The 26,355-nt window shown below is 41.0% G+C and overlaps 2 protein-coding genes across 4 annotated transcripts; both read left to right on the forward strand.

Moving 5' to 3' along the window:
* Nucleotides 1-792: 792 nt before the first annotated feature.
* Nucleotides 793-18,735, forward strand: agpat5 (1-acylglycerol-3-phosphate O-acyltransferase 5 (lysophosphatidic acid acyltransferase, epsilon)). Its single transcript, XM_018749232.2, has 9 exons — nucleotides 793-860; nucleotides 1,131-1,572; nucleotides 6,337-6,406; nucleotides 6,550-6,665; nucleotides 6,942-7,031; nucleotides 8,637-8,727; nucleotides 11,293-11,454; nucleotides 15,704-15,827; nucleotides 15,994-18,735. Exons 2-9 carry the CDS (start codon nucleotides 1,354-1,356, stop codon nucleotides 16,217-16,219), a joined length of 1,098 nt encoding a protein of 365 aa, XP_018604748.2. The 5' UTR covers nucleotides 793-860; nucleotides 1,131-1,353; the 3' UTR covers nucleotides 16,220-18,735.
* A 3,139-nt stretch (nucleotides 18,736-21,874) lies between these two features.
* Nucleotides 21,875-25,054, forward strand: tmem14a (transmembrane protein 14A). 3 transcript variants are annotated; one of them, XM_018749353.2, is made up of 5 exons: nucleotides 21,875-22,106; nucleotides 23,192-23,274; nucleotides 23,459-23,560; nucleotides 23,648-23,735; nucleotides 23,961-25,054. In XM_018749353.2, exons 2-5 carry the CDS (start codon nucleotides 23,199-23,201, stop codon nucleotides 24,001-24,003), a joined length of 309 nt encoding a protein of 102 aa, XP_018604869.1. In that variant the 5' UTR covers nucleotides 21,875-22,106; nucleotides 23,192-23,198; the 3' UTR covers nucleotides 24,004-25,054. The 3 variants fall into 3 exon arrangements, with proteins under 3 accessions (XP_018604869.1, XP_018604870.1, XP_018604871.1); XM_018749354.2 differs by lacking the exon at nucleotides 21,875-22,106 and adding an exon at nucleotides 22,115-22,602; XM_018749355.2 differs by lacking the exon at nucleotides 21,875-22,106 and adding an exon at nucleotides 22,115-22,496.
* Nucleotides 25,055-26,355: the final 1,301 nt, after the last annotated feature.

The following is a 26,355-nucleotide window of genomic DNA, read 5'->3' on the forward strand; positions in this document are numbered from 1 at the left end:
ATTTATTTCATCCACAATTAGTTTGTGGCCACTTACGTTGTTTAAACTCTGCTTAGAATAATTTATCCATTCACAGCTCCAGGGGTGTTACAACGAGACCTAGGACTTGAGCCCCGAAAGCCCCATTGTAAGGTGGCAGCTCTAATCACTCCACCACCTGCTGCCTCTTTTATGTTTTATATCATGTCTTTATCAAAATGACTAGCAGTGCTTTTTTTAACAAATGAACATGGTATCATAAATGCATGAATTGCTCTGGCTACAAAATTTACATTTACATTCATTCATTTAGCAGACGCCTTTCTCCAAAGCAACGTACATCTCAGCGAAAATATAAATTTGTGCATTACATTAAGAGACATAGTTGCAGACACATCATGTGATTCTTAAGTAAACCTCGTTTGTTACTTTCCATTTGATGCACTGATGTTCAATTTGTTGATCTTGCATTATAAAATCTTTGTGGAAAGAACCTGGTCAATCGCATTCTACACTGCTTTCCAATTATTTTGTACCTACTTTGCACTACTGTATTTGGCAAGATTACACGTGTTCCAGTGCCCAGTGGACCATGCGCGGGCTACACCGGTAAGACGCACATCAACGGCACCTGTCATCCTCTCCTAGCAACCGTTTGCTCGGGTACTCGCGTTTTCAACCAATCAGCTTCGGGCATATTCGGACGTGTCTAACCAATCACACCCAAGATCGAATCGACGTATCAGCCCTCTCTTAGCAACCGTTTACCAAGAACGTGAGCCTCAGCCAATCAGCATTAGGTACATTAGGAAGTGCAGAACCGATTTTCTTGAACATGGAGTGCAGGAGAAGGAGGAGGCGGCGTGTGTGACTTTGTACCAGTAAGTTCACACGGTGGCAGGGGAAACACAATAAATTAACTTTTTCTCTTATTCGTTGTGACTTTCTGTCGCATTCTTAGAGTTAGTGTTCTGAAAATGCGTACGTAGCCGTCTTAGTCTGGCGTAGCTCGCTGTCGACTTAGCAACGTTGCTAGTCAGTGTGAGTAAGTTAGCTGCAGAAACTAGAAAGTTTATCTGACGGCTGGACAGCCGGCCGGCGACGTGTGTTGCCAGTGTGGCGGTGACGAAAGAGCCAGCGCTCCGTTGCAGGTCCAGCGGATAAGGCGCGTAGTAAATGCCCGGGCGGCTGCAGTGAGTGAGTGAGTGAGCGAGCGAGCGGGAGAGTCCTCGGTGTCCCCACGCTGCCTGTGCCTCCCCATCCACCATCCATCGCGTCCTCCTCCTCGCTCCCTACGCCCTCCTCTGCACCTTCTTCTTCACCTTGAAGTTCTTCGTGCCCGTCCGTCGTTCGCCGCCTGCACCACCTGCCATCATGCTGCTGTCCCTGGTGGTCCACACGTACTCGCTGCGCTACTGGTTCCCCGCCGCCGTCATGCTGGGCACGGCTCCGGCGTACCTGCTCACGTGGGGCGCGTGGCGCGCGCTGTCCGCCGTGCTGCCCGCGCGCCTCTACCACACCATGGACGATCGCATCTACTGGCTGTACCAGAGCATGGTGCTCTTCTTCTTCGAGAACTACACGGGGGTCGAGGTGAGCAGCGCGGTACGCTGGGTGGGGAGGAGGGGTGGCCAGGGCTCCTCACGCACCATTAAGCTGGCCCCTTTGGCCAGGCTGACTTGCCATCATCAGTCAAGTCAACTTTTACAGTGATTTACCCGTATTCCGTTCGCTGACACTTGTCTCAAAAGCAACTTAGAGTTCACTTAAGCTGCTTGCAATTATTTACCTGTTTATACAGCGGGATCATTTTTACTGCAAGTACTTTGCTCAGGTGTGCTACACCTGGAGGTGGGATTCGAACCTGCAACCTTTGCGTCCGAAGGCAGCCGGTCGAACGCTGCGTTACCAGGTGCCCCCGGTACCCATTTCTACAGCTGGGTAGTGCAGACGTACAGGGTAAGAGCTTTGACCAAGGGTGCGGTGACAGGAGAGGGATTTGAACCAATGACCTTCAGGTTATAAGGGCACAGCCCTGTCCTGGACGTGACGTGCTGCCCGAAACATTCATTCGTAACATGGCTTCTTGTAGGGAATAAGTTGTTTTTAATCGCACTTGTTGACCTGAGCAGTTGTGAGTTTTTAATCTCCCACGAACAGCGTTCGCGAAGCATAACCGAAGCCGCCCGACCACTTTGACTGGTTCAGGGAGTTTTTCAGGGCGTGTCTTCTCAACAGAATCTTGAATCATGCCAGGAAGGACTCCCGGGGTTCTACACCCCCCAGTAACATGTTCTGCACTTTGCTTTATTATGAAACCAGGTACAGACCTATGAATGTGCACTCGTTTGTTGTTCCTTGATATATAATTTAACTTCCTTGTACTACGGTGCAGCAGGTAGGGCTGGTGCCTCACAGCTCCTTGGCTGTGGGTTTGAATCCGGCTCGCTGAGGGGCAGCAGTTTTCTCTGCACCCTGTATGAAGGGCTGGATCACCATAACCCTGCGGTGCACAAGAACCTGTAACTGATGGATGGGTGGGATACAGTAAGACCACACTGTTCTTGTGTTGATGCACCTGCCTTCATTTTACTATATGTAAGTGTTCACGTGCCGAAGTTCAAACTACTTTGACGTTGAAAGTGTAATACAAAGAGTCAGACTGATGCAGCATCGGTCACACCGAGAGTGACCTGTGTGGCAGGTTCTAGACCTTTACATTTACATTCAAATTGTGTAAAAGCACACAAGGTTTTTATGCAGGAGAATAACTGGCGCCAAGTGAGTGATGATTGGAATGCTTGCCCTGTAGCTTTTGCACAATAACGTGTTGTACAGATAAGGTGTGTTTGGTTAACACCCATGCGCTTGGGGTGAAAGGCCTTCTGTCCACCACAGAGAAATTGGCACGATGAGCTAAGTGACGAGATGCAGTTGGCAAGTACTTGATGGATCTGTACGCACCGCAACTTTTGGGCCTTCTGGAGAGCTGCTAAAATGTTTCCACAATGGCACATTGACCCCGTAAAATGTTTGAAGGTTCTGATGGAATAGATCACCCTCTTTTACGTTTCTTCATTTAGCAGAAGCTTTTCTGCAAAGCAACATACATCTCATAGAAAATAGTGTGTTCATTACATCAGCAGAAGCAGAGACTTGGATGCAGACGTGTGATTCTAAAGCACCGTTACTTTCCACCATATTAACCAATGTACATCATAAAAGTAGCTGCATGAAACTTTATCCCAATAATTGACAATTGCCAATCACTTCCTAATCACTTTTTTTAATTCAACATTTTTGTTATACAAGTAGCTGTGTGAAAGGTTATCTGTTGTTCATCAGTTATGACGTCAGTTGTCGAGCATGAAGATTTACGTATTACATGAACTTAAGAGATCATGGGAGAAGTGAGTCTGGAAGAGGTGAGTTTTAAGACCCTTTTTAAATATGGACAAAGATTCAGCAGTTCTGAGTGAGAGGGGGAGGTCGTTTCACCACAACGGAGCCAGAACTGAGAACCTTCGTTCTTTTGCTTTTGGACCTTTTGTGTGTGGGCAGAGGTGGAGGAGTGTAGCAGTTTGGTTGGGGTGTAGGGGATGATCAGGTCTTGTAGATATCAGGGAGCAGTTCCATTGATGCTTTTGTAGGACGTAACCAGAGTGTTGAATTTGATCCAGACGGTTATAGGACGCCAGTGCAGAGAGATGACGAGTAGAGATACGTGGGAACGCTTCGGCAGGTGAAACACAACTCGAGCAGCAGCGTTCTGTTTCAGCTGTAGAGGTTAGATGGCAGTAGCAGGAAGGCCAGACAGGAAAGAGTTGCAGTAGTTCAGACTTGATGTCACCATGGCCTGGACAAGTAGTAGGGCAGAGTCCGTTATGCGGTACGGATGGATCCTGCGGATGTTTTGCAGGATGTATCTGCAGGTCCAGGTTATGGCTTCGATATGCTGAGAGAAAGAGACTTGAGTCAATCATCACTCCTAGACTCTTAGTGGAGGAGTTATGCAAAATGAGTGAGTTGTCCACCTGGCATCAAATGAGCAATGCTGGCCACCCTTCTGCTCTTGTGAAATGATTTGTTGCCGAGAATTATGTGTGTTTAATACCTGTGTTCCAAGCCTGTGGCTAAAGGGCCAAAGTCTGGCATTGATAAAGTGGCACAATAACCAAACGATGAGTCTTTTGCACACTCTCGGCCAGGGCAGGGATCAGACAAGCACGGTGGTTTGTGGGACACATTTCGAATGAGCTTAATCGTGGCCTCATACCTGCCCCAGTTTCCTAACTTCCGTCATAAATTGGAAACAAAGGATTTCTTTGTCTGTGTTTAATTTTGATCTCAAATTGGCTCTGATCTCGGTCATGTTGCTGCAAAAGGCTTGACGCCAATGTGGGGCAGTAAGAAAAAGCTGATGTGAGACTGCTGAAATTGGTATTTGTGACATCCGTAGTGACACTTCACCCTTTGAGTTTTACACCGAAATGTCCCAGGTGATGGATCTTGCATCTATTCACTGACCTGAGTTTTTACCCTGTAGTAATGAAGACAGAACTGCCTTTGAGGGCTTTCCCCAGCTCTGGACACAGGTCAGCGTAAAGAATTCTTTCTAAATAAATGTTTGGGGTGCAAATGTGCCATATGGAATAGTGATTAGAGCTATCACCTGTGTGTGTGTGTGTGTGTGTGTGTGTGTGTGTGTGTGTGTGTGTGTGTGTGTGTGTGTGTGTGTGTGTGTGTGTGAGAGAGAGAGAGAAGGACAGTGTTTAGAACCCTGTCTATTCTGGATCATGGTACTTACTCTGAACTGGTACAGTAAAAACTACCCAACTGTCTGAATGCATAAATCGCTATAAGAAGCTTAGTGTACAAACCCAGCAGTGTAGCTTATAAAAAAAGTGCCAGAATAAAGAATTGAGAAATATTCTGGTAGGTCTTCCACAATGAGCACTTGAACTGTTGCTCCAAGGCCAGACTGCTGTATCGTCGCAAGATTTGAAATGGTCTTAACGTGGAAGATGGATCAAACAGTAGTTTTGGATCGATTATTTTTTTATTTATTTATTTTTTTATGGTTTATTTTTGGTTAAGAATCTGGTAAATGCATGGTAATTACTGTCCAAATGTACACTTATTTCATGTATTGATCCAGAAGCATCTTACTGCATCTATAAGCTCAGCTTGTAAGTGCAGTAGGAGTACTGTAAATATGGTCGATTAAGAGCGGTCTTGCTCGGAGTGTTGCGTCAGAGGCTGACCAACATGAACGCCAAGGTTGCTATAGTTGCAGGAAGCTCATGGTATGTTCATATTACTTTTGTTGTAACATGATAATAGGTACAGTGACAGGACTAAGTTTAGCGTGTGGAGACTCAAATTGATATAAAACATGCGCAGATACAATTAAACTAATTTCAACTTTTTATTTATGAGAGTTGAGATTGTGGTTCTGCTGTTTTTTCCCCTTTAAAAGACAGTCAGAGAACCAGTTTTAGCGTGTGGGTACCGCATCTAAAGAGAGCATGATGTGATCAGTCACACGTGCTTAACAAGACGTATCACTTCTTCTTTTCACTTTTTCAACCAAGAGTGTGTCTTAGGTGAAGATCTAGCCAGCTATTATGACAGGGACATACTTATGTTCAACATACACCAAAAATGGTTTGGCGGAGTGGGTTGGGATGGAATTCCTCACCGCGGTGTCATCGTAAACCTTCTGACCACGAAAAACAACCCTGAAAAATAACTGCAACTATTTGGTGGGGGCCTCCTACAGTAATAGATATCTAACATATGTTTGAATTATGCCTTAGTGCTATTTATTTATTTATGGTGCATTTGTGAACTCTGTATTCCAAGAATAGCTGCATACGTGGAACTTTTTAATAATCCACTTCACTCAAAAACAAAAGTACATTTGTGAAGTCTCCAGACATTGTTTTTTTTAAATGTTCTTAATGTAAATCAATACCGTCTGCAGTTCTGCTGTCGCACTTCCAGTAAACAATTAACTTTTTTGTAAGTTAACCCTGTAGTTCTGTAAATTCTGCCCAGAAATTGGCCAGCTGGTATAAAGTGTGTTCGTAAGGTGAAGTGAAGACTCGAACCTTCGGCAGATCATCACAGCGGAGTGGAAATATCCCATTTAAAGTGTGCGACTGGTCATCCTGAGCACGGGTATCGATGCAATTTATTTTATTTCTGCAAGTGAGCAACTGTGTGGAGGAGAAAGTGAAGCCAAGGTGACCCACTGGTGAGATGTGGGTTCTCCTCCTCTTATCAGTGGAAAATTACGGTCCTTCAGTAGTCAAAGGTTTACATTGATTTATTTTTTGTAAATTCTACATGTAGGTTGTGATTTATGGCGACATACCAAAGACTAAAGAGGATGTGGTCTACCTTTCCAATCATCAGTGCACAGGTATGTTCATTGCCCTCCTCTGTTTTACTCATAAAAGTAGGGTACTTTTTTCTACATGAGCACTGTTGACTCTGCTCAGATCTTTGTTATGGGGGAAAATTGATAAGCAATGAGTCTTATTGCTGGTTTTGGTTTTCCTGCAGTGGACTGGATCATTGCTGACATGCTGGCTATCAGGCAGAACGCACTGGGTCACGTGCGGTACGTTTTAAAGGACGGCCTCAAGTGGCTTCCTCTGTACGGGTGGTATTTCTCCCAGGTAGGACATCTCTCTCTCTCTCATGCACATGCACACACGCTCCATGTGTTGCAAAGAAAATCTTAATTGCATAACATTTTGGATTTCTTTTGAGAGCAGTTATTACACGTTGGTTTCATGTTGCCTTCATGTATTTTGTTTAAATTAAGGGCAATTTTTTTTTTAATTTTAGTCTGTTTAAATTTCAAAAGAATATTACGGAAACAATTTCAGTAAACCAGTGGAAAATGTGAGCCGCATTGTTGTGCGAGATGTCGGCTCTGACCTTTTTTCCAGCATGGAGGCGTGTACGTGAAGCGAAGCTCCAGGTTTGACGAGAAGGCCATGAGGAAGAAGCTGATCTCTCAGACGAACTTGGGAACTCCTGTACGTGTGCAGCGGTGGGAATGTGGGACTGCACATCTGTATGCGCTCTATTTGTCTGTTGTGTGTTTTTGGGTCCTTTGTCTTTCATGTCGTAATGACAACTCCCAAAAATCTTCACCGTTTTGATAGTTAAGACAGCTGTATTTGAATCAGGAATTCGATCATAACGTGAAACTCAGGACTGAGTATCACCTTGGTAAATGCTGCATTTGTTTATAGAAGGTAATTCGTTGTGGTACTTTGATCTCGTTACTTTTTGTTTGACCTCTTCGGTAGCTGGACACTTTTCTTACTACTTTTAGAGTTGCTCTCTTTAAGTGCTGTACTGTCATCTGTTGACCCAGCACACAAATTCTATTCTAGTAATTCTAGAAAAATGTCAAATGGGGGTGAAAAAAGGTTTCTGGATAACAAATTCGTAATTGTACCATTCGAACCTACATACTTGTGTGAGTGGAAAAACCCCTGAAAAGTTCTTTCTGGGTTGCATAATATTAGCAGATAAATTTAGTAGCAGCATTGTGGAATAGCTTATAAATTTGATGATGTTGAGTCTTGTCCATCTTTATTCGTTGTACCTTCGTGACTGTAGTCACAGCCAAGCAGATATGTAATTTCTGAATGATACTTCTGGGAGTCCTTTTTCACATGCCAGTCAAAGTCACTTTGTAAATAAACCTGTGCATTTTTCAGCCTTTGACAGACATCTCCTCTAAACATTTCTCCCCGCAACTATATGAAGGGATGTGATTGTTTGCCAGTCGACTTTTTCCCGTGGCACTTTTTGAGCTCCGCTGAGGGCACACATTATTTTTAAAGACAATTTGCTACACATGGTGTCCAATTTGTTTCTGGATGGTATGTCCACGTGCTATGTAAAAAGTAAATAAATTTGATGTTGCAGAGGTTAGTGTACAGTAAATGTTTCCTGTCTAGAACACAGTACAGGAGTGTTTCAATAAATGTTGGACATATTTTAACCATGTACAATTTTTGTCAGTTTGCACACTACTAAATAATAGTGCCATATTATATAGGCAGGGCAGAGTAGTACAGTATGTATTTGTATTGTATTATTTCTACTGTAATTCATTTAGCCAATGGCTTTGTCTAAGGTAGCTTGACAGGGAAACAAGGTAAAATAAACAATTATTTTGCCATTTCCTTAATTGCATAGCTTAGCCACTTGCTTTATTCCTTCATTTTTGTAACTAAAGGTCAGTCTGTTCATCCCAGCTGAAATGAGCCTTTATAGCCACACTACTTGTAGCACCTTCATACGTTCCTGTTAATTGAACCTTTTTCGGTAGCACCGCTTCTAATCCCTGTAGGCAAAAGACAAACTTGGCTGTTTGTGTTTACTAATTAAGGCTGTTTTAATTTTGGAACGTGCCGGAAGGACTCTTGAGGTTCATTAGCGGGAAGTAAATGAACGCAAGGGCTTTGAATGTCAGGATTAAACGTCAGCGACGCTGCTTTTTTTTTTGTTTGCGTTTACATTAGCGGGAAGTAAATAAGCACTGGGCCTTTGAACGAGAAGACTAAACGTAACTAACAATGCCTTTTCGTTTGTTTTTGTTTGTGTTTTGTTTGTTTTGCATGCAGATGTACCTTGTGATTTTCCCAGAAGGAACTCGATACAACCCAGAGCTCAGGAAAGTGATCAGCGAAAGCCAAGCTTTTGCCAGCAAGGAAGGTATGTCCTGTCTAACTGTCTTTTTTTTAATATTTAAACATTTCATGTAAAGTAACATGGTGATGTCAAGACAAACTTGACTTGAAATTATCAGGGAGGATTACACACACACACACACATTTTCAGAACCGCTTGTCCCATACAGGGTCACGGGGAACCGGAGCCTACCCGGTAACACAGGGCGGATTATAATGGAGCAAATTCGGATGGACTTTTTTTTTTTTTTAAAAAAAACATGCTCAGCCATTTGACTTACGCTTACTGATATAAATTTTGTTTTAGGACACTTGTAGAAATACAGGTGGGTTTGATTTACAGTACTTTGCAGTGCAGAATTGTGTGGCAGTAGTTAATGTACCATGCTGTGTTTCCTGAGATCATTGTATCCTCTGTACTTGTCAGGTTTATTTTGCAATAATTGTAGGCTGTTTTACGTTGTTTGGCTTTCGTACATGTTGGTCAGTGTAAAACTGTGTGAAAATCACAAGACCTTCATGAGTGTGATCAACTCTTTCCACCCCTTGCTGTACTCTGTGTGTATTGATCCCCACATTAGTGTCATTTATGTTCCTTTTCAGTGCTGCATTCATGTTATAAAGGGTAGTCTCTCATAGGACAACACTGAACCCCAATGTACAGAGAGACTGCAGTCATGGCATGTGTCATGGCCTGTCAAATTTTGGCCATATACAGTTATTAACTAATTTACATTTACTCATTTATGTGATTCTTTTCTCCAAAGCAACTTGGTGTTAAGTTGCCTGCAACTATTTACCCATTTATACAGCTGGGTAATTTTCTTGGAACAATTTAGAGGAAGTACCTTGCTCAAGGGTACTATAGCTGGAGGTGGGAATTGATTCTCCATCTTTTGGTTTCAAAGGCAGCAGCTCTAACCATCTATTCAAAATAATTTGAGCCTCTTCCTACATTATTTAAGATGCAAGTCTGTTAATTGTGGAGTTTTGTGTCTGATTTTTGCAGACATGACAAGCTAGCACATCTTGCTTTTACAATACCTAAGAATCATAAATGTTGTTACATGAGGAAGGTAAGTGGGCAGGAGCAGTTAAAGTTCAACACATTACCAAAGACGCTTCAAAGACCAGTGATCCTCATTTGTCCTTTTGAGTCAGAGGCCTTATTGCTGCCACGTCTGGGCTAAAAGCTCCACCCACAATGCTCTGTGTGTTTCGGGCATGTTGTCACCGCAACCGCTACACTTCAGCGCAAACCTTTCAGGGCTTTGCAGAGGATCTTAATGCACATCTTTCAGGAAAAGTGAGAAGTTCAGTAGGAGGACACATTCAGTTTGTTTGCTCAATGAAAGTGGTACATGGCATTACATCATGTCTTATGCAGCATCTTTTCAAATTATCTGGCGAGAATATAATGGCGTTATCAAAGCAAGTCTCCAGCTTACTCTGCTGATCATTCAGAATGCCCGAAGCAGTATCATACACTGTATGTTGCCTAAACTTTTCGTGGCCTTAGGGCAAAACCTTGTACAGCTTTAAAACTCTTAAGCACTTGTTGATGTCTGCAGCAGCCCAGTGTAGGATTAGTGCCAAGTTCTAATGGTACCAAGCTGCATCAGTAATCCTTCAGCAAAGGATGGAATGTGTAGGTCTGACTTCATCTCAGGTTAATTACTGCTCAGGACTCATATTGCTCTAGGACTGTATTGTGGATGAAGTTATGAAATGTTGTTTTATGGAAGGTATTGTACTATTAAGTAGCATATGTCCAAAGTGACTTACAGTGGTAGATATAGTGTATGAAAATAACCTAGTCATTTAACAGTTTATACAGCAGAGCAGTGTAACTCACATTGGTGCACTACAGGCAATTTAGGCACCAGTTCTGAAACGCATGTACTTGGACTCTGAGCGGAAACCAAAGCACCTGGAGGACTCCCACACAAAAAACGAATTCGGTCCATGTGTAGTTTGCAGGATTGTCTGAATCCACAGCCCAGGAGCCGCGAGGCCACCGGTGCTACTTGTTACCATAAGGAGTTTATGGAAATTGCTGAAACTGAAAATTGACACTAGGTTCCTAAAATGTTTGATGGATTGAGTTTCATTAGAGCTTCTTGCCATTTCATGAAAGCTACAGTATATCAGTTGTACGCAGGAAGCTTGTTCTGTCTCTAAAAGTAACTTAAAAATTTAAAAAATACACATTGATGTGGAATTTGGCAGAATTGCAGTTTCCTTTGCTTCGACAGAAGTGTCATCGGATGAGTGATTTTAGCCAGGTGGCTGACTGTAGACTGGTAAATATGTGCTCAGCTGTGTAGATTTTAGCATTATTCTAGTTGTAGTAAAAGCTGAATGTTTGTTTGTAAAATGTGTGCAAAACGGTTTGTGCCAAATATGCAGTTAACGATACCGCTTGAAGACCCGAGATGGATGTTTTAATGCAGCATAGCTTGAAAAACTGAACCACAGATATTTTCCAGTCAAACCTTCTTCTCCTCCGTCTCTGAAGTTGTTTGCTTTCAATACGATAAATGACTGTAAGGTCAGGTGTGTAGTAGACGCTTTTCGTGTTGCTCCGTAGGCCTTGCGGTTCTGAAGCACATTTTGACCCCGAGGATGAAAGCTGCTCACATAGCGATCGAGACGATGAAGAACCATCTGGGCGCTGTGTATGACATCACTGTGGCCTATGAGAGAAGCGTGGATGCGAAAGGTCAGAGGAAGGCAGCCCCTTCGATGCCAGGTGAGTCCTCAGGGCAGCTGTTGATTACCGTAGTAGGGTACCGAGAACTGTGTGAGGCTGTTTACCTTTATGCAGAGTAACATGCCGAAATTATGAACCAAGTACACCCGGGATGGCAGGTGCTGTTGTGGTCTTGCAGTAAACACCAGATAGTTTCACCTGATGGGTTCAATTCCACTGAGACAGAGTCATAACATGAGGTGGGTCAGGAATATGATTTGTTGTTTTCTGGGCCTAATTAAAACACAAGATATTTCCAGAATGGAAAAGTAAATTTCCTGTAAACACAAAGTTTGGTTAAAAACATTTTTGGGCGTCCGTCAGCGTTCCCAGACTCGGGGACCGATGCATCACGCTCGCAGGAGTAACATAAAAAACATCCTGTTGCCAACAGGAATAAACACCAGCAGTACACCGGCAAGAAAACAGAGGAAAAATGCCTTTCATCACCACCTTCCTTGTAATTTCCCAAGTTCCACATATTAGTAATGAGGATCTCTTCTGAAATGTACGGAATCTAGTATCACAAGAATGTTTGAGTGAATGGAAGCTGATGACAATGGAACAAACAGGACAGTCGGAATTTAGTTGCAAGAAAAATCGGGGACCAAAATTGTTTCGTTGACACTTTGCACCATATTCTGACATGGTGATTGTAACTGTTGGTACTGAAACAGCAGGTAAACTTTTAAAAAAAAAAAAAAAGGGTCCGGAGCTTATAAAGGAATAGACACAGAACTGCGTACATTAAGTCAAAATGACTAAAATTGATATTTGATTTCATTCAGATATTACATAAGCACTTTTTTTAAAAAAAAAAAATAAATAAAAATGTGAAATTACGCCATTTGGAGAATTTCCATTATGAGGAGATATTAGTATTAATTCTTATGGAAAAAGGTTTCTAGAATTGGAAAAATGTCACTTAAGAAATAAAAGGTATTTTTATATATGGCCATTATGACACCAGCCTTTTCTAATTTTTATCGCACGTTAGAATAAAGCCTTTACAGGCTTCTGCCGATGCCATCTTCACTTTTTCGGTCTTCCCAGGGAACACGTACATAGTTTGGCTCCCAGATCTTTGATATGAAGTTCACAAGATCACTGCCTGTGTCTTTCACATGGCAAAGCACACGGACACTGCACCATGAAGAGGTGCTGTATAGCATTGCTAATACAACACTATTTGACGCTAAATGGGTAAATGAAGCCACTGCACAATCTAATGACCAAGTGCTCGTTATTTCCAATGTAATTTAGAGATTAATACTGTAGATTCAGCCAGATTGACATCTCTAGGCCCACAAACCTTTTGGATTTGAAATGCCAAGTTTGTGTATCTGTCCCAGAATATGTATGGAAATAAGATTGTATAGAATAAAAAAGGGTAGAGAGGTATATATTTCCATAATCTATTATTGTAGGTTTCTGTTGCTCAGGGCCTTGTTACATGAAGGGTGAGTATTGAGTTGGTTCTTTCTGGAACTGGCACTTGGTGTAGAGAAAAGAACTGTGCAGCAGTAAATCTGCCCTCCATCAGCTTTGCCATCTTTGAACAGATATGGTGTTTGCAATTGGCCAGCGGTCGTGCGGCAGCTTTACAGGGTGAATATTAGTGTTGAAAACAAGGAGTAAAATGCTTCAGTGGAAACAAAAACAGATACAAGCAGTCGCCAGGTGCAGAACCTTGTTCTTACCCCAACGGCATACCAGGTCAGCTGTGAGCTGACAGCTTTGCCTGCAGTTTTTCCACTCTTAAGTGACAGTTTCAGGGAATAACTTTAAAACTTGGTGAGTGATGGATAAGGCATGTATTTAAAGATCCCGACAGAACCCTTTCTATACATTTTCTTTATTTGTAATTCCACTGTTTGTTGTCCCCCCCCCCTTTCAGAATTTTTATACAGATTTATCAGTAGTGGGTTTTGCATTACAAATATTGAACAGCTTCAAAGTGACTTTGCATCACTGCTGTCATAAATTGTCTTTAGTGCTGGTTGTGTTCTATACTGTCTCATTTGTGGCTGCTGATACTGATGTCTCCTTTCTGTTGTACTTAGTGCAGCTATCTAGCGACATTATCTAAATAAAACAGCATTAGCGCATTTTTTTTTTTTATTATTTTATTTATTTATTTATTTATTTAATTAAGTCTTTTGGCAATGCCTCTGCAGAGTGTCCGGCATCCAATGTTGCAATGTGAGTGACCACTTTGGCCGGTTTCCACAAACCCGAGGGCACAATGTAACTCTGCTCGATAACGAACACATGTAATTTAAATGTCCTGGGAAAGGCAGCAGGAGGTTGTGGGGTTTAATATCCTTCCCTTGTGTGAAAATGCTTTGGTCTCCATGAGAATGTCAGATTTCCATTTCAGTATATTCCACATTGTTTGCTCGCTCTTATCTAATTGGCCTGCTTTTGAAAGGGCTTTCACTGTTTATTTTTTTTTTTTAAATGTTTGTGAACATGGGAGTTTTATGTATCCCCACAGAATGACTTGAAATGTGCAATTCCTTACTTTAAAGGCAATCGTCTGCGCCGACAGGTGCTGTGGTGTTTAGAGCCATCATTTTGCAATGAAAAGGCCCAGGTTTGAGTTGTCCTCCCGCTGTAGAACCCCTGATCAAGGTATTTACCCTGACGGTGCAGTAAAAATTACCCAGCTGTATAAACTGACATTTAGTAGCTAAAGTAGCTAAACTTAATAAATAAGTAGCTTAGTATAAAAACCTCACATTAGAAGTCACTTTGGGGAAAAATGTTGACTAAATAAGGGAATTGTTACTGCAAGGGGAAGCTTAACCGTATGGTCAGGTTAGCAATGTAGGAGTTGGCCAATTTTATCACACTCATTAAATGCTCTATTGATTTTTGGAACATCAAAGTCCACCGTAAAACACATTTCTATAGTTTGTCCAACTTCTGTGTTATTTTGTCCAGTTGCACTGCCGGTGTTGCACCTTTCAGACTTTAGTCAAGGTCTGAAGAGTGGCACACAGGCGTTCTGCTCCGATGCCAAGGGTCATGCGGTCAAACAACGATGTAATTTATGGTCGCCACTCGGTTACAGGAAGGTCTGATATTTCAGCTCTAATTGCCTAACCTCTGGGGAGGTTCAAGTGACGTGACTCAAACACTGGTGGGACTGCCCCGTTTCCCATGAGGCCGTGGTGATGAGATCCAGCTGCCCTTGCCCGATAATGTACAACAAAACAAATTGGCCCCCGCTATAAGCATGCGGTAATGATTTTAATGACTGCTGTACCCTTATGAATCCTCAAGATTGGATTAGTCATATTAAAGCGGCAAAGGAGTGGAATGATGAAAAACAGCCTGGGGGCCTCGGGGAGTGCAGTTGGAGGAAAAACCTTGACGTGGCTCAAAGGAGATTGTAATGTTTTGAAAGTTACGTCCCAAGTGCCACTGGGGTCACTTGTTGCAGACCTTGATTTTACACAGCAACTACAGAGAGTGTAAATCGCCGCTTCAGTTAATTTACTTGCTCATGGAATGTCAGTATACATACAGTTGAGTTCTTGAATAATTACATTTTTTTCACGTATGGGACACCTAGAAATTTTGTTAAACTAAGGCAGACAGCCTTGAATAATGAATAAAAATAAAAAAGGGCGTCGCATAACGTAGTGCTATTAAAGAAGGTGAATATTTAAGTTTATTGGACATTATTGATAAAACTTGATTGAAATATACAAAAGTTATATAGAGATTGGGTTTTTTTTTGTCTCTTAAACTTAAGCCCCACTGTATACAAAAAATTAGGAAGGCTGTTACAATATTACAATTTGATGTCTGAACACCAATTAAGCATTCAGTGGATATAATGAATATATTAGCATCAATGCAAAACAATGTAGTGGAGCACCCCAGAAGTTCCCTTTGTTAGCATGTGGATGTCTGATGTGTTTAGATTTCTATTGGAAAAATGGACATTTGGTTTGCGTGAAATGCTGAGGAATTCTGGTACATTTGGACATGTATGATATACTGTAACCCTTTGACCTTAAGCCTCAGCTCTGTGTACGTGCACATATTTGCGATCCTTCGGTGTGCTGTTTCCAACTGTGTGTTTTGTGTCTGCACTGTTGATAATTTAAAAAAAATGAAATAAATCCTGATACCTCCTGCTCTCCATCAGTATGATTAAGGACTTTCTGCGAACAACCTGGTTTGTATGTACCACCACGCCTCACCACAAGCGCCATTTTGTCCCCCCGCTTGACAGAATTCCTATGTAAGGAATGCCCACGAGTCCACGTCTACTTTGAACGGGTGGATGTGAAGGAAATTCCTCCAGAACCAGCATTCTTCCGCAGATGGCTTCACGAGAGGTTCGAGATCAAGGACAAGTGAGTGTCTGCAAACAGTCTTGGTCGAACTACGGCTGATCGGCGCCTTTGTTAGCGGCTGTGCGTCATAACGTTGACGGCAGCTTTTTGAAACGTATCAATTCAGAAATGCAGTCTTTTCATGGGTGTTAGCGTATTGTTTTAAGCCATGTCCCCCCCGCCCCAGGCTGCTGACCGCTTTCTATGATTCAGAAGACCCGGACAAGAGGTACAGGTTTCCTGGCGAGAGCCGGAGGTCTCCTCTCAGCCTCAAGAAGACTTTGCCCTCGCTCCTTTTTCTGGGCGGCCTCACGATGCCAATGCTGTTGACGGAGTCCGGCAGAAAACTGTATGTAAAAACCTGGATTTACGGCACTTTGGTCGGATGGCTGTGGGTCAGCATTTCTCCATAAGGATGAACAGGAGGATGGGCCGGGGAAACTGCCATCGAGCTGGTTTTGTAAACGGCGATCTTCTTCCAAGCGTTCACTGAGTGGACAGGGGTGGGAATTAAGGAGAGGAAAATCTAAGTCTTCAGCTTCAAAGACCTTTTACAAATAAGGGCGCTTTATATGTCCCTTTAATAGATTGAGTAGAGAAAATACTTTTCCCGCCCTCGTTCACCCCACCTTCATGTCACCTCCTGTCTACTCTGTTGTTGGTCTTTCACACTTAGTCAGCTAAGTTTCCCACATTTGAGTCCATCCCTTCACTCCATCCTGATAAGGATGTGTTTCTCAGACTCTGAGAAGTGTCTTTTGCTCTTTGAATGTCAACGTCCTCCATCAGAGTTGTTAAATTAGCTTCCTGTCAAAAAAGAACACAAGACTGTGAAAGGGTGATCATCGGTGAATACGAGCAAGGAGGTGTAAGTTTCACAGTCTCCAGGTCTTCGTTTCAACATGGTCCACTTGTTGATCGTTTGCCTGAATTAGCTCTGACAGGCTGTGATTGATTCCACGCACAGCTTGAGGTTTTTTCCCCCTGTATCCTCCAATTACTTTCAGACACTTCTCTGGAAAATTGGTTGTGATTCCAATATTCAAATGTCTCTCTGGGCAAATGGATCTTGACTTTCTGTGCAGTTGGTGGCACATGTTCACTGTCCAGTCTGTGTGTGTAATTTTTATAAATACCCCCCCCTTCATGATGCCATCATCTGAGAAATGTCTTTGTGGTTGAGGGGTTGTCACTTTTCCTTCCTCCTTCCTCCCCTCTTTTCCTATGCGGGTCAGAATTTTGAAATTGAATAGTGAATTTTTGAGCCTTTCTTTCATAAAACATCATGGGTTTTGCAGCGGATTCTTCCAAGACAATTTTTTACCATGTCTTATTACAAAGGCTAAGCTTTGTGCATAGTAAAGCATAAAGTTTAAACTTTGTAATCAGATATTTTACCTTTATCATGCTTTGCAAAGTAAACCTGTGAGGATATAGCTATGTATCAAAAGCCAAGTAATGTTTTTTCATATACAGCTGTCTTGCTATATTTTTGCTTATGTTTCATAATCAGCACTTTTCCCATTGTTAAAATGATGTAATTTCATTGTGTATGCAACATTCAAGGGTTTTCTTTCTGAATTATTTTAATCACAGTTTGCTATATATGGCTTTCTTGCATATTCCTTTTTGCTTAGTGTAATCAACAGAAAAGTATTACAGCTGATGTTGGGTGTAGAAATGTCGGCCAGTTCCTTCTGAATTTAGTGTTAATCGATAGGAATCGACGTGTTTCACGAGATGACTGGTAGGTACCGAGGAATGCCATCTTAAAGTGCCATTTCTTCCCAGATGTCTGTGCCTTCTCCCAAATTAAAGAATTATCCTGAACCCTCACTCCAAGGACAATCCTAAGAGACTACAGGGCCCAGGGCTCATCACGAGCCTCTGGTAATGCTGTGACTCCATCGTGTGGACCCAAGTGGAATTGTTCAAGTCCATTTCTGGTGTTTGTGTGATTCCGCCAATGACTAGTTGTCACATCCATTTGTTCATGTATGGTGATGGAATTTGTAAGTCTTCGGTAATTTCAGGAGCACTTAAGAGGTAAACATTATTATTGTAGCAGGTTTAACAAATACCCAGTTTTGCAAGCCAGTAAATATCGTGCTAAATGAAGAATATCAAATGCCACATGCTACATTTTAAGTCATCAGATTGTATGGTTGCCAATTATTTCATAACCTGGATGAAATTTTACAGATTTATATTGCTATTAAAATTACAGTAGTAAAACCAAGAAGTAAAATAAATCAAATGTGTGACACAGTGCTAGTCAAAAAATAAGAGGAGGGGGGACTGAACAAATTGAACATTTACAAATAAAGTAATCTTGGACTTTATCAAAACCTTAAAGAAAATGTTTGTTTATAAGGCCAAATAAGAGAAAATCTGCAGTCTTTATCCTTAAATATAGCTGTATTCTCACACCTAGGTAGAATTGTTGAACTATTAATGATCCTGTGGTGTTCATTCTGACTTTTCCTGCTTTGCAAAATGGACTTCTTGGTTTGCATAAAAATATAAAAGTTTGTTTATTGAAACTTCTTGGTTTTATAACATGACTTGGCTTCCAGAAGTTTAGTTTTGATTGATTTTCCCCCCAATGAAATGCATCATGTCTTTTTGATGTCATCATTAGGATGCTGGGTTTTTTTTTTTTGACAGTTTTGTTCAATCTTGAGTTACTGTCTTTGGTTTATTTTGACATCAACTTACATCAGTATTCAAGTGCAGTTTGCTGAGAGGTGGCAGACATTTGCCTCTGAAACTGTAGCCATTGTATTCGCAAGAACCAGAATGCTACCTCTGGGGGGGGGGGGGGGAGATGGAAATAATCCAAAAATGTTTGAATGCAGACAGTGGAATGCACCATGCTTCCTGCTTGAACTTTGTTTTGTGGTGGGTTTTTTTTTTTTTTTTTTTTTTTTTTCTTTCTTTGAGTGTATGCTTTTGGTTTGAAATATTGAATACATTTTTATTTTATGTGAGCAGGGGTTTACTGAAGCACCTGTATTTATATGTATTGACTAATTCTCAAGTATTTTACTCCAGATTATAATAAAAGTAATGAAGAATGAGAATTGGTTTATTGCATTGACTGCCATTTGTCAATGGTGTTGTTGTTTTTGTGGTTTTTTTTTTTTTTTTTTTTTTGTGTGTGTGATCTTGGATCTCTAAAGGCATTTTTCCTTTTAATGTTGGAAGTGGTGATTCTACATCTTACTTACATGTGTGCATCCATTGCAATGTTTCTCTTATGATTTTACTATACATATATTGTACGGGGGCACTATTTGCCAGTATTTTGTCATCATAAATTGGTTTAATTTTGATAACAATCACCAGCAATCGAATTAGCTGAACTATTCAGTGGTTTCTTGAAAGGTGGTCCTTGGAAAAATACTTGACAAGCACTGATTTGATGACACTTATGTTTAATTGAGCTGCCATATGTTGCATTAATTCCCTTTTGTTCATCGGACCTATCTGCACTCTGTTTCCTCAGTAACAGCCATGGAATCTTGAAATTGAAATCCTCCTATCAGGAGACAAATGTAGGTGTGCCCATACTCAAAATTTGTAAACTAGACTTGAATTTTATTTTCCTTGCATTTCTATTAAGTAAATGTAATATCTGGTAATCGGTCCCTATTGTAAGACGATTACTTTGTGCTGAATTTAAAGATGCCGATGCCATTCCCTGCACCCACCTGTCATCAATTTGAATCTTAAGTGCCAAACACAAGACTAACAGGAGTTATTAATCTGATTTGTAACACTAGTGCAGGTCTGTGATTTATCTGGCATATTACATTGAGGCTTGTTTTTGTTCCTTTTGATATTTTCTTCTTTTCTTCAGCCTTTGACACTTTCAGAGAGTAGCCGTACAGCTTCCTGAAAAATCAGCTACGTTTACCGTGGTGGATTGAATTTTTTTTTTTTTCTTTTTCATGACTTTGTGGTATGTGTGAGGATGAAGATATTTGCTTGCATTTGAGGCTGATTTTAATGATTTGCAACATTCAATAGTATGCTTTATGACCTAATGGAAAGCTGAGATTGAGAACTTGGTGCTGCTTTGTATGCCTATCCTTCTAAGACTTGTTAATGCGATACTATAAGTGAGCCATATTAAGACGTTCTAAAGCCATTCATTCTCTGTATTTTCCAAAAACACAATTTATCTGTCTCAAGAGCTGTGTGATGGTCGCACTGAAATGTTTGTGCTCATTCATACATTTTTGAAAATGTTCAAATAAACATCTTTGCCACAAATGCCATGGGAATTTGAAAATGCTGCGTTGTTAAATTATTTTTCATTCATTCCGTTAAATACCCTCACTGGGATTTGCAGTTGCTCTCGTACTGAGTACTGTTCTTTCAGGGTCTTTGCTCTAGACGGTTATGATGCCTGAAAACAGTGAAGGAATAAACAATGTACACTGGAATTTCAGAATTTGGAGGAAGATAATAGTCTTCCCCCACCTTACAAAGGAGCTGTAGTGAATGAACAGAAATGCCTTTGAGGCTCCTGTGTACCCCAATTTGTCTCAGTATCTTACAAAGGCCACACAAATTCATTGCTGTGTCTAAAGCTTTTATTTTGAAGGAAAAAGAAAAAAAAAAAAAAAAAAATCTTATGAACATTGGTTCAGATGGTAGAAACTGCACTAACGAATCACACGTCTGCATCTGTCTCTTCCTGTTACTTTAACGCACACATTGTATTTTCTATGAGATGTACGACGCTTTGGAGAAAAGCGTCTGCTAAATTAATACATGGTAAATGTAAAACTTTAGCCCAGCAAAACATGTCCTATGGATTTACTTATCTAGTCCAGCTCAGGTATCTGTACGAAGGCAGGACGTACCTGTTTGACAACCCGGAATAGGCGAGGCTATTCTGGCCACCCTGGGGAACGGAGAAAAGTTGTAAAGGCCTTAGCGAAGGTTTTTTTTTTTTTCTCTCTCTCTCTCCCCCCTCCTCTTTTGATGGGCTTTACAGTGTTTGAATTGGTAAAGTGTTTATATTTTCCACTTTATTCAGGGACAGTCTGACTGCCAAAACTGCAGAAGAGAATTCGGGAGATGAACCCATAATGTCCCACAAGTTTGTCACGCTGTGCAAGCAATGGTTTCGCCATCGTTTTGTAGCAAAGTTCCACAAGTTGTCCACTTCAACTTGTTACCTGGAACTTTAACTTTTGGCAGATGTTAACGTTAAAAAGCTGGCAAATACATTGTTACAAGGAACCCATGTCACTAACATAAGTCAATTAAAATTTCAAAGAGATCAGGTTGGTCAAATTTACTTCATCGTATGTTGACATTTTTTTTTATTTCCCTCTAGTGTTAGACGTGGGAGCAGGACCTTAATTTGTCTTTCAGTAACGATGCTGTATGAACTAGTTGTCCCCACCTGCACTTCTTATACACCGTTACGGGACATTCCTGAGGACATCCCAGTTCTTTAAAAGTCAAGCTGCTCCTGGCAGCTTTACACATCTGCTCTGACAATGTGATCGCATACAAGCTCACTAAGGGTGTTCATTTAACTACACAAACGTATTCATCCAAGTGATTCTATTGGGTGGATCAACAACATAAGCTTTGATTTGTCCTCATCTATACATCATAAGCAATATTCAGTTCCTGATTAAGCTGCTAAACATATCCTGATTTTCATACATAGGCCTGTTTTGTATCACGAATGGAGATGTTTTATACATGTATGAGCAACTACAGTGCTCATAGCTAGTATTTCACCATAAAATTGATAATCCCCATATATAGACTTTGTCAATAAGCACTAGTAACAGATGTGTCTTGGTATCATCCAAACTCAATATGACTGATTGTGGGTATCGTGTATGTATGTATATATAGGTAAAAATTACTTATTCCTCCCAATATATGCCACACTCAATATGGCACATGGTGGGTGTCTCCTATCATGCTCGGTAAATGCCACACTCAATATGGCTGATCGTGGACATCGCGTAACCTGCTGGGTAAATGCCACACTCAATATGGCTGTTGGTCAAAGTCAGTTATTCCTCCCAATATATGCCACACTTAAAATGGCTGCGTGTCACTGTTTTATTATCTTAATGTTGGTTGATGACGGAGATTAGATAAACATCTTGTTCACTCAAAGTTCGATATTTAAACTTGTATTCCAGTGTAAATAGCACCAGAATATTCATTTGGGCCCCATTTTTCTACAATAATAAAAGGGTCTATTTAGCCGTGAGTTACACGCATCACAAAGGTTAAAGGGCGCGGTGTGGCACACAGGTAGCGCGTGCTTTTGACTCTTTTTGTGTTTTCGTTTTAAAAGCATAAAATAATCACACTATAGTATGTTAACGATATTGCATTAGTCGTCGTCTATACACGAATAATGTGTCTAAGTGCTGTCTCTGAGAGGGTCTTGACTTATCTGGCTCATGACATGTCTTGTGTTTTGCAAAATTTAAACTCGGCTCGCGAGAGAAGATTTGTTCTTATCCACAAATCAAGAAATTATGAATAACCTGAGAACAAACTATGTTTTTTTTTTTTTTTAAATAACTGCTTCCATTTCCAAACATTGCGTGGCAGAGTTGCTGACTAAACTTGTTCGTTTATGTTCTTAAATTAGCCAGGCAGTTTTTTTCGCCTTTTTTGCTGGTGCTTTTGGCCTCGGTATGCATTTATCACTTAATAATAGATTTTCATATTTGCCTCACATACAAAACAAAAGGGAAATTCATCTGGGACGGTTCTAGAGTGTATGGGACACGTAGTTACGGTTGGTAATCCTTCACTTTCTTATACAGCATACTGAGACATTCATTATTATCAAACACTTCCGGGCAGCAAAACATGTGTTTTTTAGCTAATGAATTTTATATAATTATCTAAACATTTAAAATACATATAAATGCAAAAAGTGATGCATTGCCCAGGAGGGATGGATAGTCACTAGTACTTTGACTCTCAGGGGTTTATATTCCTCTCCAACTTTTTTTTTTTCTTTTCTCATTTCCTCAGTTGCCAGTTTGCGTATTGATTATTCCCAGATCAGCACACTGGAAAACTGCCGTATTCCTGTATTTTTCCATTTTGCTTTCTTTCCATTGCCACTTCTTACGTGTTTGCTGTGTGTGTGTGTGTGTGTGTGTGTGTGTGTGTGTCACGTTGTTGAGAAGAGCGCCTTGTGAAGAATGTATTGAATTGTCAGTTATTGCGTTTGATGCTGCAGTTAAGTGTCTCATCCTAGACTGTCATCATTTGACTGTTAAGTTGCACACTTTTAAGCGCTTTTCTTGCTTTGTATTCTGTCCCTGAAAGTGTTTTTTGGACGAAGATGCTTGTTGTTGTTTGTTATTCTCCTCTAGTTGAAAAATGGCAATCGACTGGCTGGGATTTGGGTACGCTGCGGCAATTGTTATGGGGGGCTTCATGGGGTACAAGAGGAAAGGTATGTAGGCTTGACCGTGATGAATAAATAAGTAAATCTGAATAATCGGAAACTTTTACAGACGTCGCTCTATGTGTTAGTGATTCAGAATAAACAAAAAACCTTTATAGTAAACACTTTACACAGTAGCGTTTTATTGATTACTTCTGTTACTTAATTGTTTGTTTGTTTAAATCTCTTTTAGGTAGTGTGATGTCTATGGTTGCCGGTCTTTTGTTTGGCAGCCTGTCTGCATATGGAGCCTTCAGAGTATCAAACGATTCCAGCGATATAAAAGTATCACTGAGTAAGTGCTGGGCAGTTAAGGGCATTTTAAGCACCTCTGTTTTATTTTTGGCATAAATAAGTTCTTGTTTTTGGTTTTATTTCACAGTTGCGTCTGCCTCCCTGGCTGCAGTGATGGGGGTGAGATTTAAGAAGTCTGGGAAACTCATACCAGCTGGAATCATGACAGGGTTGAGGTGGGCAGTAAATGTGAATTAGCTGTTGGGGGAGAAGTTAAACTGACAGAATGTGCACTTGTGACCATTCCTAGATATTTTTCTCTGTAAAGATTAAGTGCTTTCCTATGTTTTGAAGGAAGTTTTTTGGGAGGTGAACTCTTGCGGTTTGCTGTCTTGGGACCAAATCGCTTCCCAAAGCGTTCATTTGTGTCAAGGGTAACAGTGCACCCCTTCTAATTTCAGTCTCCTGATGGTCCTGCGGCTCCTTCTCCTAGCGGTGCTGTAGCTCAGGACTACCTCAAGGATGACCCATTGCCTCCAGGAAAGCCTGTATCTTCTCTCTTAGCTTTCTGTCTGCTTTTACAGTGCTTGCTTATCTGAACAAAAAGTCATGTTTTACTTATGCAGTGCTGTCTATTTTGAAGGGAGGTATGGACTTGTTTGTAGTCATTTCTGCATTATGCCAGTTGCAGTCATACATTTTCATTCACAAAACTACTTTGCACCAATACACTGGACCATATTTAGGAAAGTTTTGCTTACCAGCTTTGCAGAATGATACTGAAGCATGCTATCAAGCAAATATAACTCAATTGCAAACAGTAACTGTCTTTTGCATGTTTTTTTTCCCTCCTCCCAGTGGAAACATTCCAAATTTAATGCACATTTTAAATTAAAATTCAATTCAGCTTAAAGAAGATTTAAAAATTTCAGGTGATCATTTTTTTTTTGGTATGTGTCAACACTGCGTTGATTCCCCTGTGCTTTCAGCACATTGTAATTGTACGTCAGTTATGCATTGAGTGTAACTAGGGAATTATGTCGAGGAGTCACTACTTTCTCATAGCCTTTGGAGAGAGTTCATTGTTCCTTTACATTTTGTTTGACACAAAGTGCAGGGTTAACAGGGAAGGCTAGTTTGTTTTTGTCACAGTGCACTCCCTATTTCAGAGAACAACGCTAGACACCTGATCTGAACAAATCTTTAATAGATATAATGGTGCTTTGTTCTGCTGAGCAACATAAGAAATTAATTGTTGATGGGTTGTAGGTGCCTGAAGTATTATTTTCCTAAATTCCATTCCAACCAGGTGTGAGTGTGAGGTTGTTCTTCACTGAGCCTCTGCTTTGAGGGAAGCTGTTAAGCTCTACGAATGTCTGTGTGTTTAAATCTGGTCACGACTGATGAATTAGATTTTTGATTGTACATTTGTATTAATCTTGATTTTGTCTCATTTAATAACAAGCTGTCTAAACAGAAAGATACTGATCATGTTTTTCTGTATGTTTCCAAGATAATCTTTGCTCAGAGTGCGTACAATAAATGGACAACCTTTCTCGCATACAAATGTGAAATTTGTGTTCTTGATACTATGAATATTGCTGCTCTTAAATGGAAATCTCATGTCCATGTAGCTCAAGTAATGATTGTATGCCTTCAGAATATGTAGATAGAGAGGTGGATAAAATAATGGAAACTTCAAACAATACTTGTACAGTATGAAGAGCAGGGCCATTCTTCAACTCTTCAACACAACTTTTTTTGTGCGCGTGGTCTTGTACAAGTCTTTATCTGTAGTTTGACCATTTTGAAGAGGAATAAGAAAGAAAGACGGGGACACGCGTGGGTCGGTCGATGCACAAACGTAGGTCTTGGGGAGAATCCGATGTCGTAGTCGAGGGGGTGATGCAAGTGTCGGGAGCCGTGGACATCAGGAGATGGAACGGGGGACTTGGAAGGACCGTTAGGTTGTCGTGGGTTCACTCGAGTGCTGGAGAGACGGGTTTCTCAGATGAGATTCCACAACCAGGGTGTGCAGGTGCGGCTTCTTTATACCCCGCTGCTCTGATTTGGGGTAGGTGCGTATGTTTGGAGTGAAGTCGTGGGCGTGACAGTCCCACTGAAAACAACAAGTCTACCTCGGGCTCACGAGCTGATGCTGTAGACGCGCAATATTTTTATGCAAGTCACAAAGTAGCACCCGTTTGTTATTACAAACCACTGTGTGTAATTTGAATTTTTACTATAGTATGCTTTACAGGGGGTGGTTCGTAACCGTGGGTTGTATGCAAGTCAGATGTTCGTAACCCGGGGACTGCCTATACTCATATCCCTGGGATATGAAGTTTGCACAATGGCCTTGGATACATTTGTGCTTAAGAATCGGAGCCCCGCAATGAACAGCTTTGTGATGCTCGCTATGTACTATGTTCGTTCTCCCATCTTCACATTAAACACCGATAGCGTACTTTTTTGAGCCGTAGCTTTCAGATCCAAAGGTCACGGGTTCAAATTTCATATATTGCTGTAATACCCTTGAGCAATTTATTTACCAACAACTGTGTGAGTCGAAAACGTACCCAGCTGTATAAATGGATAAATTGCAATTCAGGAATAAAATGTCAAGGTAAGTTTTTGTGACCCAAGCACCAGCAAAAACAACTGTCCCAGGTTATCTGAGAAACTTTTCATTTCCAAAGTGCTGATTTCCAAACCTCTTACAGGTGACACACCCTGGTAAATGGAATTCAGCTTATTGGGACATGAGTGGAGTTGCCTTAGTAATAATAGTAGGTGGTATAAGGGTTTGTGTCACTCCTTGCAGTCAAGGAGTTGGGTTCAAATTCCTACAGTAAT

Source organism: Scleropages formosus, chromosome 4, assembly GCF_900964775.1.
Source record: "Scleropages formosus chromosome 4, fSclFor1.1, whole genome shotgun sequence".
NCBI classification, from domain to species: Eukaryota; Metazoa; Chordata; class Actinopteri; order Osteoglossiformes; family Osteoglossidae; genus Scleropages; species Scleropages formosus.

What these genes read in the sequence shown, in the direction of transcription:
- agpat5 (XM_018749232.2), top strand. Translation starts at nt 1,354, where the DNA reads ATGCTGCTGTCCCTGGTGGTCCACACGTACTCGCTGCGCTACTGGTTC. An exon ending in TTCCAATCATCAGTGCACAG is followed by an intron (nt 6,407 to 6,549) that starts GTATGTTCATTG and finishes GTTTTCCTGCAG; the next exon opens with TGGACTGGATCATTGCTGAC. An exon ending in ACGGGTGGTATTTCTCCCAG is followed by an intron (nt 6,666 to 6,941) that starts GTAGGACATCTC and finishes CCTTTTTTCCAG; the next exon opens with CATGGAGGCGTGTACGTGAA.
- tmem14a (XM_018749353.2), top strand. Translation starts at nt 23,199, where the DNA reads ATGGCAATCGACTGGCTGGGATTTGGGTACGCTGCGGCAATTGTTATG. An exon ending in CATGGGGTACAAGAGGAAAG is followed by an intron (nt 23,275 to 23,458) that starts GTATGTAGGCTT and finishes AATCTCTTTTAG; the next exon opens with GTAGTGTGATGTCTATGGTT. An exon ending in GGAATCATGACAGGGTTGAG is followed by an intron (nt 23,736 to 23,960) that starts GTGGGCAGTAAA and finishes TTCTAATTTCAG; the next exon opens with TCTCCTGATGGTCCTGCGGC.